At 39.1% G+C, this 13,390-nt stretch overlaps 1 protein-coding gene across 3 annotated transcripts in view; it reads left to right on the forward strand.

Annotated features, from left to right (window-relative positions):
* CdGAPr (GTPase-activating protein CdGAPr) overlaps window positions 1–13,390 on the forward strand; it is a 53,698-nt gene that overhangs the window by 33,137 nt on the left and 7,171 nt on the right. For all 3 annotated transcript variants that reach the window (XM_034972070.2, XM_069500822.1, XM_069500823.1), the window contains 5 exons: window positions 192–313; window positions 2,148–2,286; window positions 3,649–3,746; window positions 9,583–9,690; window positions 11,013–11,087. In XM_034972070.2, coding sequence (XP_034827961.1) covers window positions 192–313; window positions 2,148–2,286; window positions 3,649–3,746; window positions 9,583–9,690; window positions 11,013–11,087 — 542 coding nt within the window. The remainder of the gene's footprint in view (window positions 1–191; window positions 314–2,147; window positions 2,287–3,648; window positions 3,747–9,582; window positions 9,691–11,012; window positions 11,088–13,390) is intronic.

The following is a 13,390-nucleotide window of genomic DNA, read 5'->3' on the forward strand; positions in this document are numbered from 1 at the left end:
AAATGACTAATATTCCCCTTTCCTCTCCAACTAAGCGTCAGGCTTGTGCTAGGAGTAGGCGCGACAATAGTTCAACGGGCGGGGTTTGAACCGTCGACCTTTCGGTTTTCAGTCCACTCCTATACCGGTTGAGCTATTGAGGCTCGCTATAATTGGCATATATAATAATTGGAACAACTGTTTTCCGCTAGGAGGTGTCCGTCTGTCCGTCAGCGCTGCGGCCCGCCAAGTCGTGCGAGTCGCTCACCTCGGAGACGGACGCGTTGCCGCCGCTGGCCGTCACGGCGGCCGCTCCTTTGAAACATCACACCAGGTGAATCATATCTCATCGCCGTTCAACTTCTAATACCTCGTACAGTACACGGCTGAAAGTGATGAACATCGGCCTTTAGAATGAAATGAAATGATTTATGTGTTCTACAAAGGTCTTTTTTAAAATGGTGCCAGGGACCCTGAAGTAAGTTTGCAAAACCTGTATCTCAGGGTCCCCGCTCAAAATGATTTTTCTCCGTTAGAATGACATTTCAGGTTTGTAGAGCGTTGTCTCTGTCACTCATACCCATATGACGTTTTGTCGGTCTCAACGACCGAGACAGTGCTCTACGAATCTGCTATCTCCTAAAGATCGATGTTCATCACTTTGGGCCACGTACTGTAAGTCATTTTTTGGTGGTTTTAACATTTCGAAGCCATGATGCATAAAACACGGGTCTACAACTTATCTTAGGTAACAGAAGCTACAACCTAATTTTGGCTGTAACATTATTGAAACAATAAGACTGGGTGCACACCATAGAGCAGAAACAAAGAGGAGTTGGCCTAAGCAACTGTGCACTGTGATTTTCAACTAGGTCCTGACGTCATCACAGTGGGCGGGGCCTTAGTTAGTATGCTGTCTGCGTTCGTCAGGTTCACATATATTGAGACTCGTATTATCGGTGTGTTTTCGCGTTTTTAAGAACAAAAGGATGAAGTGTTGTGTTTTATCGTGTCAAAGTTATTCAGACAGACGTTCTGATGCTATGAATGGTATCAAATTTCATTTGTAAGTAATTTTATACGTAATTTCTACACTTATTGACATCTAGTGTGAGATAGCTGAACTATGTAGTGACATCAATATATCGATGTTAGGTCGCTAAGCGAGTAGTTTTGCTACTAACCCGCAGATGGAAAATTGAGAAGTGGGCGGCGTTCCACAACCCCTCACCCCGCAAAATGTCACTCGATATTTCATAGGGAAATCTTAATACAACATCTCCTCTTTGTTTCTGCTCTATGGTGCACATGATGCGTTGCGGCGCCGCACCGCAAAGATTTCACCGTATCAGCGGGCACACGAGTGGTGCGGCGCCGCAACGTTGCTATGTCGCAGCGGCAACGTACCAGCGTTGGACAGTCTGTTAATAGAAACAACTGAGCGGTGCCGCTTCGACATGGCAACGCATTCACCCCTCCCCGCCTCGTCTCGTTGCTTGCAAGTCCGGTGCGGTGCCGTAGCAGCGACACCGCTCCGGTGCCGCACGGCCGCCGCAACGCATCGTGTGCCCCCGCGCTAAGGGTGCCTTCAAAAGAGATTGCCCATTTTCTTAGGAGCTTTGCCCCCCCCCCCCCCCCCCCCCCCTAATATAATTGTTATGTCATTTTATTTTGTAGACAAATAACTAACTCTTTATATTCTGCAAACGATTTCTATTTATTCACCCTGGTTATAAAGAAATCTTATTTTTTATATTGCTGATATTGAGGTTATATTTAATTAATAGTACTTCTTCAAAATAAATGCATGTTTACGATTCTAACTGTAATTGTGGATATTTTCAATAATAGAGTGAAAAAAAGTCGTTATAAAACATAATCGTAAAAAAAAACACTTTTAAAAAAAAAATTATTTAAGTTTTGACACGACGCCACAAAAGAGGGCCCTTTCACGGGCGATCACCTTTGCAGCAAAGTGCCAAAACGCGCGACTGCAACGCTACTGATGCGTGGCTGTAGCGCTCCAGTGGATTAACAAGACTGCCTCCGTGTGGCACTTTGCGCCAAATTTGAAGGCGCCCTACATAATTCACTAGAGATTCTAAAAATTCTCAATTTTCTCTTCTGATTCAACCAAGGAAAATGTTGACAGTAATTTTCCTTTGTAGATCGTCGTCATGCGACTCGTACTTCGAGCCGTGGCAGGCGGAGCTGGCGGGCATGCGTCTGCGTCTGTCGCCGCAGGAGAGGGACCACAACATGTTCAGCGAGGAGGACGACACGGCCGTGCAAGTGCACAACGCGCAGGTATGAGGGAGACAGACAATTTATTTTGGGTTGGAAGGTGGACTAGGTGGACAGCGACATCAAACGAGTCCGCCAGACCGTGGCGCGTGGAAATCCCTACAAGAGACCTATGTCCATCAACGGACTTCTATCGGTTGATAATAATGATGATGTGTGATCCATATCCGATTTAACCTGTAGGGCAATTGTCTAAAACCTGCATCAATCATTATTACAATCTCAATTGTTCTGATTGGCTGAATTCGTGCCATTCTTGTTGCAACAATGCATTGTGGCCAATAGTGAGCGAGCATTAACCAATCAGAGATGATTGCGATCGTGACATTGTAGCTGTCAAACAACCGCGGTAGAGTCACTGGTAACAAAGTACATTTCGATTTAACCTCGTAGAAAAGATGAGGGGTAGGTACTGTACGTGGCCGAAAGTAATGTACATCGACCTTTAGAAGGAGATAGCAGATTTGTAGAGCGCTGTCTCTGTCGCTGAGACCGACAAAACGGCATATCTATGTCGAAATGTCATTCTAAAGGTAGATGTACATTACTTTCGGCCGCGTTCTATAATAGGCTGGCATGGTACAGGCATATAATGCGGAGGGAAGAAAGCCATGTCACTAGAAGAATGTTAAATATGCATGTGGAAGGAAAAAAGAGGAGAGGACGACCAAAGAAAAGGTATATGGATTGTGTCAAAGAGGATATGCGTGTAAAAGGGGTGGATAATACGTTGACGGATGACAGAAGTGAGTGGAAGAAGAAGACATGTTGTGCCGACCCCACGTAGCGTGGGATAAGGTGAAGAAGAAGAAGATTTACCCCTGTATTCACAATCATTACTATGAGGTCTCACAGTGCGCTAGAACGCACAGTGTGTGGTTCCACCAATCAGATTATTTTGTCACGTCACTTTTCGAGAATCTGATTGGTGAATCCACACTATGCGTTCGAGCACACTGTGCGATTTCATAGTAATGATTGTGAATACGGGCGTTAGCGTGGTAACACAGGATGGTGATTATTACTCGTATGTCTATTAATAATAATAATAATAAATAAAATGTTTTTATTTCGACCAACAAGGATCATATTGGTGTTAGTAATTACACGAAACTTAAACCTATTTGTTAGTAAAAAATCTATAACTATTTAAATTAGGACAGGATCGATTTGCCAGCACGTGAATCATACAACAGTGATTCAAGTACTGGCAGTCGATCCTGTCAGAAAATACCTTCAGGAGGCCGTTGGGGCTGGACCGGACTCTACGCAACAATTGTGAAGATTTTTTTTTTTCAGAATGTTTTTTTTTATTCATGTAAACTTTTTAAAAGTGCTTATGAATAGTCAGGTTTAATTTACCAGGACGACTCGCTGTGCTCGTCGCCGCCCGAGTCGGGCGCGTGCAGCGCCGCGCCCAGCCCGCGCCGCCCGCCGCGCCCAGACACAGACCTCGCCGAAAGGTATGCAGACTCAATATCGTCACATAAGCTCTAACACCATGTATAGTACGATGCGAACGTAAATGCGCCCCTGAAGTTTGCGCACGACGTTGCGCAGAACACACATTTTGGGTGTCCGAGGTCGGGGAGGTAGCGGGGAGGGTAACAGCGCACGTCTCGCTCCTACATTCCCGCCAGTTCTTTGATGCGTCTCTATCTCGCTATACGTGTCTTGTTAGTACAGTCGAGTTGAGAAGTTACTTTGTTTAAGCTTGCTTAAGCTGAGGTGGAACCTACCGCCGCCCGTTAAGTGGTTTAGTTCTCGAGTGTACCATGCGCAAGATCGCAAAGCTAACTTCACGCAGACGCATTTAAGTTTGAATCGTACTGTAAGTCAAAATAGGCTATGTTACCCTTTTTTTATCGAACGTTCTTTTCAATTCGACAAAACGTAAACAACCCTCGAAGCTTTCAATTAGTCAAAAAGAAGGTACTTTTGATTACGGGAGCTTTTAGGGTTTTCCCTGAGATTTTCATCAGGGAAAATGATTAATTAAAACACGTAAAGCCGATATTGAGGCTGCTTTAATAATGAAATAATAATCGGGCGACGCGCAGATCGCCACCGCGTCTAGACGCTGACCACGCAATTTACATTCGTGGAACACTATAGGTACGTCTTAATCTAACACAGATGGGCGAACCATAACTCCTCCATCCCTAAGAGGAAAATTATCGGAAGGATCGATTCTAGATTCATTCCGATGATTTTTCTTAATTAATGAACAGTTTGGCGATTTTAGCCAGGAGTAACATAAGAAGACAAAAATACTTAAAACTACGAAACCTGATGTCAGGTATCCTAAAATTACACTGAATTTACTGTCCTTTTGATCGTTTATAACACTTTCAACAACAGCACTATGTTTCAATGAAAAGGCCATGTATTTCACTTCGTCTAAACTAATTGCTTCCATGTTAACTACACTTGCGCCAGATAGAGTCGCATTTGCTTTTAATTGAGGTAGTGTAATAATTGGAATTTTCTTCATGTTATCTGATTCTACCATAGTGCGATGGTGGAGATGAATTCCATAAATTTCCAGGTCACACGGTTCGTCAATTGTGACCAGGTAAGTGCCAAATACAAGTTGTTTACTGACCTCATGACCGCATTGCTTCGTCAGTGTTGTTCTCAGTCTACTAAAGAGGAGCCAGCTATTTGTGTTGACTTGCTGGATCTTAACCTTTTCAATCTGGACCTGGTGTTGCTTGCATGAAGTAAGCTCATCTTCGAATTTCATAAGCTGCTCTATACAGGTAAGTTCATTATATAACGCTCGGTTATCTGCAGTGCATAGAAACTGATTGCCGGTGGAAAATTATTGACATGATTTAACAAGCGGTAAGTATTTGGTTCCTTTCGCCAAAAGGTAAGGATATTTAGGAATGATAGCTAGGGTTCTAGGGTTAGAAATTACATTTAAATAATACATAGAGTAATTCTGTAGAGTTTACAATTGATTAATGTAAAATAGAGATTTTACTTAACGCTAATGCTGTTTCAATTTCACTTAATCTAACAAAGATAGTACGAGAACTACTTCTAAATAATCCTGTAAAAAGTTACAAAAATCCAATTGTTTTGCTTAGCAGCTAATTACATCAATAAAACGATCAAACATTTCAGAGACAATCAAGTCAGTTTCTTTTATATTGAGTTTTGTAGATGAAAAGCCTGTGACTGCATCACTACTAGCCGGACATAGCAGAACCTGCGGAGGACGTTTCATGTTTTTAATGGGGGTTTTGAATTTCCTTTCTCCTACCTTTATTGGTAAAATATTTCCTTCAGAACGACATATAACTTTCGCTTTAATATATCTTGGTTTATCTTTACTTTTACGGCTATTAACATCCTTTGCGAAAACAATGTTTCCTTCAGAAAATTCAATATAAGCTTCACCACGTTTCTTTTTCCTAACCTTTTTCTTTATTCCCACTATCTTATCAGCTAGATGTTTGTATAATACTCTAGTTCGTTTTGCATGACTCTTAATAATTTTTTGGAAAGACTGTTTTTCTAATTCTATTCCCTCGATGCTAAAAAGATCAATGAATAATTCCTGAAACGGGGCATTCTGGGTTTTCGTTAGCTGTAAAACAGGTTTTCTGTCTATGACCTCATTCAAACTCGGTATCCCAGTTAAATCTGGATTTATATCTGAATGAATTGTATCTGTTTTACTAGATTCTGATCGTACTGGGAAATCATTAACGTTTTTACCATTAAATTCTATGGAACTAGCGGTTGCTGTTCGATTCAAATCTGATATAGTTAATGTCGATGAATCTTTGCTACTCAAATTTTGATCTACGTTAACTTTTAGTGACAAATTTTCTTCGCTTGAATTTAGAGCAATAATTTTAATTGTAGACAGAGCATCAGCATCGCCTGATTTTTGATCGATGGGTAACTTATCTTGCTGTTCTGACCTTGCAGGTATATTAATCGTATAATTTAAATTGTCGTTTATAATTGGAATACAAGTAGTGCTAGTTTTCAATAACTGGTCTTTCAAATCTATGATTGCGCCTAATTGTTGTAAAAGATCATTACCAATAAGTCCGTCATAACGGTTGTCTACGTCATATAAGTAGAACTTATGCCAATTTTCATTTCTGAAACTAGGTAAGAGAGGAATTTCTATCACTTCGTCATGCCTACTAGAAGCATGAGTGCTAACTACCTGAAATTGTTCTTTTCTAATAGAGTCACTAAAATACTCATGAGCTTTTCGAGGACTGAGAAAAGATCTCATACTGCCTGTATCAATCATCATTTTTGCGTCTATTTCTTCCAAATAAATATAGGGAAGTTTTAAATTGGGGTCACAATTTAATTCTATGACTTCTTGTTTATTCTCAGAGGCTGGTTTCTGAAAATCCGGAATTGGGGTTTCAATATCATTTAGTGGTACTGATTTATGATAAGATACGTTAGAGTTAGAATTCTCTGTTTGATTTATGTCAACGTTATAACCGTAGTTAATGTCATTTGAAGAGTCATTGTCATACTTATAATGATCGTCATAGCTCGGAAAGCTGTCCTCATCGTTAGTCAAAGTTAATTCGTTCAACTGAAAATTTTGTTGCATTTTCGGCTGTGCTGTTCTCATAGATACGTCATTAGTTGGTTGTTGGGATTGTGGTGTTTTATACCCAAATTGTTGCGGGGGTTTGTACCCAAATTGTTGTGGTGGTTTGTACCCGAATTGTTGCTGGGGTTGTGGTGGTTTATACCCAAATTGCTGTGGGGGTTTGTACCCATATTGTTGTGGAGGCTTGTACCCAAATTGTTGTGGAGGCCTGTACCCAAATTGTGGTGGAGGCCTGTACCCAAATTGTTGTGGGGGCATGTACCCAAATTGTTGTGGGGACATGTACCCAAATTGTTGTGAGGACCTAATCCCTAACTGTTGTGGCTGAAAACCTGAATGAGGTCTATGACCGAACGCTGGGTTTGGTGGTTGACCTTGACCCTGCAATTGAGGCATCTTCATTTGTGGGTTATTAATATTAATTGGCCTTGAACTCGAACTCATTATTGGGTTATTACCATGCACACGATTACGCGTCTTATATTGCTCTAAAAAGTTTACTTCTTCGAGTACGATACTTAAAGCCGCCTCTAAAGTAGTGGGTGCCTTCAGCCTAACAATACGCACCATATTTTCGGGTAGATTATACAGAAACACGTTAAGAGCTGTGTTATTATATATAACTGCCTTAGAATGTTTTAATTCCAAATTATCGCTTGAATTTACCTTCGACATTAATAACGAACGAACACTTTGGATTCTATTGCAAAAATCAAGAAAACTTTCACCTGGATTAATTTTTAAAGATTCTAACTCGATATTAATGCACGCTTCACTGCGAGGGTCTCCAAAATGTTGGATTAACAAAGCTTTTAATGCGGACCATGTAACGATGTCTTCTCGTTCGGACAGGAGCGCAGCTGCATCGTCTTTTAATCTACTCGTTAAAACATTAAAAATGTAAAAATTTTGTTCATCATTTCCTTTAAACCGATCAATCACGTACTGACATTTTCGCAAATAAAGATTTAACTGTCTTTTATCACCACCATACAAAGGAATTAATTGCACGATTTCCTTCGGTACAGACAAGACTGACGTGGTTGCCATGATAATAGTAATGAAATGAGGATGCAACTGGCTTTCTTTTAAAAAAAAAACTTTAACTTAACACAATAGACACATACGCCCTTAATAAAATAGACACACATGGGCCCTTAACACAATAAAAGCGTAATGTAAAAATAAAAATAAATTGGAATTAGAAATAAGATTTGTATAAGTTATAAATTAATAAAGTAAAAAGTACATTACCGTTAAAACTTATATATTTTTGTAAATAGGTAGGTAATTCAACTTGAAATTAAAATAATTTCATTTTAATTTCTAATATTACTTTATTTGCAAATTATTTTTTTGATTATAATAAAACTTAAATTAAAATAAATTCATTTTAATTTATAATTTATACTTAATATCTTTGCAACAATTAAAAAAATACATTTTATATTAATAGTCTCTATATTTGTAGGACAAAGGATTGGCGAAAGGATAACTCACCGCTTCGCTATTTCCATACTTGGCCCCTTTTTCACACTCGTCACAAAAGAAAATTTATTTGTTTTGGTTCTACGAATTTTCCTTTACGATTTTAAGTCGGAAAATCCGTCCCGGGCTGCGCCACTTTTGATTACGGGAGCTTTTAGGGTTTTCCCTGAGTTTTTCATCAGGGAAAATGATTAATTAAAACACGTAAAGCCGATATTGAGGCTGCTTTAATAATGAAATAATAATCGGGCGACGCGCAGATCGCCACCGCGTCTAGACGCTGACCACGCAATTTACATTCGTGGAACACTATAGGTACGTCTTAATCTAACACAGATGGGCGAACCATAACTAGGTACCATGATGTAAACAACGGAATGTACTCGAAAATTACGAAACAATGAAAACGGTGAAAACGTGCCGAACGAGTAGAATGGCGATGATGCCGATGTCCAAAAAAAAGTGTCAAGGGACCCAAACACGTAGGTACTTGAAGCTTCGAGACTTGTAGGTGTTAGTAACAATAAAATTTTTACAAAAAAAATAAAAACCGACTTCGTTACACAAACACTAAAAATTGAAAAATAATTTAATTTATTACCGAATATATTATGTATACAAGAGTTAATATAGTTCCATAATAATACTTTTTGGTGCCGGTGCCAATTAGCTTTAGCTGCGCGAATCGTCTAGACTTCATATTTTTATGGGACTCCACAATGGCACCTCATTGGCACCGACCCCAAAAAATATTATTATGGAACTATATTAACTCTTGTATACATAATATATTCGGTAATAAATTAAATTATTTTTCAATTTTTAGTGTTTGTGTAACGAAGTCGGTTTTTATTTTTTTTGTAAAAATTTTTTATTTCACAATTTTTAGTGGTCCCATGGAATTATGCTATGACTGGTTAAAAATCTACTGTTTACTAAGCTATTACACTGATCGCGTGCAATTATTTATTCTTATCCGTTGAGGAGTTCCAGTATCTATCTTCGAAGATGTTCATCAGATCTTCACCAAATTGAAATGGGACCAACTTTGAAGTATACCCTTTCAAACAAAAAAAGGATTTTCAAAATCGGTCCAGGCGTTTTCGAGTAATCGGGGAACATACATAAAAAAAAAAAAAAAAAAGATTCCGACGAATTGAGAACCTCCTCCTTTTTTTGAAGTCGGTTAATAAATGGTCATTTATCAGGAAACGCGTGGCGCTAGAGCAATTAGAGCAGCAAGTGGCGCAGCTCGGCTACATCGACGGCGACCCCGACACGGCGCTGCCCGACAAGCGCCCCGCTGCGCCCAAGAGGTAATATAATATACAAGGGATATCAAAGTCAAAGTCAAAGTCAAATGATTTATTCAAAATAGGTAATAAATTACTCTTATTGATTAGAATAGAATAGAATAGAATGTTTTTTTATTCATGTAAACTTTTTAAAAGTGCTTATGAATAGTCAGGTAGTTTTAATTTACCACTGGTTCGGTATGCCGTTCCTACCGAGAAGAACCAGCAAGAAACTCGGCGGTTGCTCTTTTTAATTTTTCAATTTACAATGTTATCATACCGTACTATACAAGCCATTGCAGCCCCGTGCATTGCTGGAGCGAGTCAAATCCAAGCTTTTTTATCGTTTACATAGTCTGCGACTGTATAATATGCTTTTTTTAGGAGCATACAGGATTGTCTGGTATAGTGTTAGATTTGTAAGATATAGTGGTGATAATTATAACGCAAACTTAAAACTAAAGCTAAGAAGGTTCCAAACGCGCCCAGGTCTGAGAAGAGCCCACAACAAACTCAGCCGGGTATTCTTTTTATTATCACCACTTTACAAAATTATTGAAACTTATTAGAACTATCACAAAGTCGTTAAGCAACTCATTCCCAAGCTTGCTTATCATTTAAATAATCCTTTACATTGTAATAGGATTTTTCAATTAGTTCAATCTGATACCGGAGTGTCCTCACGAGATGTAGAATATTCAAACAAGAACAAAGGGGACACTTGACGACAACGTTAGTTCCGATTTTCGCCACGCGCCAATATAGCCTTGTCGCACTGTAGAATGGGGATCATGCCTATGTCAAAAATACATTATTTTATAATTTTTATTATTAGATTATTAAATAGAGCGTCTTGAAAATTCGTAAAATCCACGTCCGCTGTTAGTTTTAAGTCTGCTAACCATTTTAATTTATCCATTTAACTAAAAAAGTACGTCAAATTAATCAAATTATGTCAAACTAAATGATGCCCGCGACTGCGTGCTCGTGAATTTAGGTTTTCAAAAATCCCGTGGGAACTCTTAGATTTCCCGGGATAAAAAGTATCCTATGTCCTTCCCCGGGATGCAAGCTATCTCTGTACCAAATTTCATCAAAATCGGTTGAACTGATGGGCCGTGACTAGGCGTGAAGCGTGAAGGCTAGCAGACAGACAGACAGACACACTTTCGCATTTATAATATTAGTATAGATAGTATGGATGTTTGTGATGTCTTACATTATATGAATTTCATACAAGCTCCCTTACTAAGCAAGCGTTTGATGAAAAGTCGCTGATTTCACTAGTAGTTATCATAACTATTCCTATTATTTATATTTATAGTATTTGTTGTATTTCACAGGCTTTGCAAAGACCGGGACAGTCCTCTGTCCTCCACGTCGGATTTCCAAACGGCACTCGCGAACGTAAAACTCAGGTACGCATTTACTTTCATCGCATAATTCATTAGTTTTTGACTCATTCATATTCCTCTTGTATTATAAAAGCATTCTATGTCGTATTATAATATTTTTTGGTGTTTTAAATATAAATTAATCTTATAGTATGCTAAATATTTGCGATATTGATTCTGAGCGCTACTAAATTTTAGAGAATTCGCATCTTTCTCTTACCACTGTAATAACTAATAAGAAAGGGACAGACAAACCTCATTTAGTTTAGAGCTGTCATACCTCGTGACTTTAGGTGCCAGTCGCGATCCTTTTGTTCAAATTTGTATAGCGCATTAAAATTTAGCGTCTTTAAATGTGAAATTCACGTTCCGTCCTTTTTTAGCACTATTAAAAAGAAAAACATGCAGATACTCTAAGTTTAGTTTAGAGAAAACATCAGAATCGACGCCATTTTTTGTAGTTGTGCAAAAAGGCTTGAAAAATCTTCAATTTTCCATTTTCATGCCAATGGGAAACCAAACGTTCTAGCTTTTAACTCCTCCTTGGAATATTTTTACCTACCTAGTAGTCCGCCATTTTTATATTTTTCCAAAATAGCGGCCTATAAAAACCTGTACCCGTAGTACAAGATTTTACGTCTCACCAAACCAAACCAAATTCGAGAGTCGAAATACTTCCGCGTTACAGTAAACTGGATCTTAAATGCCTTGTTTTAAAGCTTAAGTTTGTCTACACTTCTACAGCCAGCGCTCCAAGCGGAAACATTGCGAAATTAAAATCAGTGGCATTGAATATTTGACTTCAATTCAAGGCTGTTTAGGTCCATTTTACTGTAACGCGGAAGTATTTCGACTCTCGAATTTGGTTTGGTTTGGTGAGACGTAAAATCTTGTACTACGGGTACTGTATTATGGCAATAGCAGTATGAGTCGGGGAGACGTTAGCGGGGGGTTTTGCGGGTGTGCGGGGCGTTCCCTTCCCGATTGACATTTCAATCTGTCGCGTACTATAGGTAGACTAGGCTCCATACTAAAATATTCAAACCATTTTCTCTGGCATTTTGAGCTAATCATTGCGCTTTACCACCAAAGACAATCCAATGGTTACCACAGACCACCACCTAGACGCCTAATAAAGCCGGAAACCCCCGATCTCCAAGCTTAGGCAGTTGCATAGCATAAAAGTCTGCCCACGCCCGTTCGGTACCCTCATTCCGCACATTGTCTTGATTACGTGACTTTTGAGTCCACCAATCACAACAAAGCATTCTCCCCTGCCCCCGCCAACATTTTACGACATTTTGTTTTCATGCAAAACCTTGTATATGCGTACTCTTGAGGTTGAATTCTCTGTGTTAAGTCCTGCAAATTGCTATTGCGCGTGGCCGCCATTTTAGTGACGTCAGCAGTAGACTGAAGTTTCGAGCTGATGGTATATTTCTATTTCGGCTGACGTCATTTCGATGTTAATGGGACATGGTTCCAGCGCAATAGCAATTTGCGGGACTCGTACTAACAAACGTTTACTATTTGGAATAGGTCCGACAATTTAGAGTGTGACAATGTAAGAGGAGGTGAGATAATGCAATGAGATACCACATTTTCGCCCCCCTTTAGACCAACTCTGTAGAACTTTAGACAATAAACAAATATGGGTATCGGCAAAAAGCAGACGAATTCTTTTTTTACTTAATCTTTAAGTTTAAAAATAATTCTGCTCTTTTATACTTAATGAGTAAAGCAGTCTCACCCTTTATCATTTTAGTATCATTCATTAGCCAGACTGTATTTATTGAAAATGTAGCTAATTTCACAATTTTTTGATCTCAAGTAATTCTCATTTCGATCATTCATAGATACCGTTTTAATCGTTTCTTTCAAATCCATTGCATCATTTGATTTGTTAGTGTGCAAAGCTATAACTTTTTTTGAGCTCACAATGGCGTCGATTCTCTTCTTGTACACAATCTCTAAACTAAACAAAATTAACAGGTCTAAATCTAGTGCTATCCTTTTCCGCAAGCAACATTATGAAAGGGATAGCAATAGATTTAGACGTGTCATTTTAGTTTAGTTTAGAGTTTGTGTACAACGGAATTAGCCACATTGTATAGTTCGCGACAGTTTGAGATGGCAATCGCGGCATGAGCGGAGGGACGCCTCGCACACCCGGGTTAGCGTAGGAGCGGGGGTCCCCTCCCCGTTTGCTATCTTGACCTGTCGCGTACTTTACCTTTCAAGCTCCTAAAGTATAATTTTAGGTACAGTGGAAATTCATTTTAACTGTATTTTATGTCGATACCCATATATTTATGCCATGAACGTTA

The sequence above is a fragment of the Maniola hyperantus genome, chromosome 9 (genome assembly GCF_902806685.2).
Source record: "Maniola hyperantus chromosome 9, iAphHyp1.2, whole genome shotgun sequence".
NCBI lineage: Eukaryota > Metazoa > Arthropoda > Insecta > Lepidoptera > Nymphalidae > Maniola > Maniola hyperantus.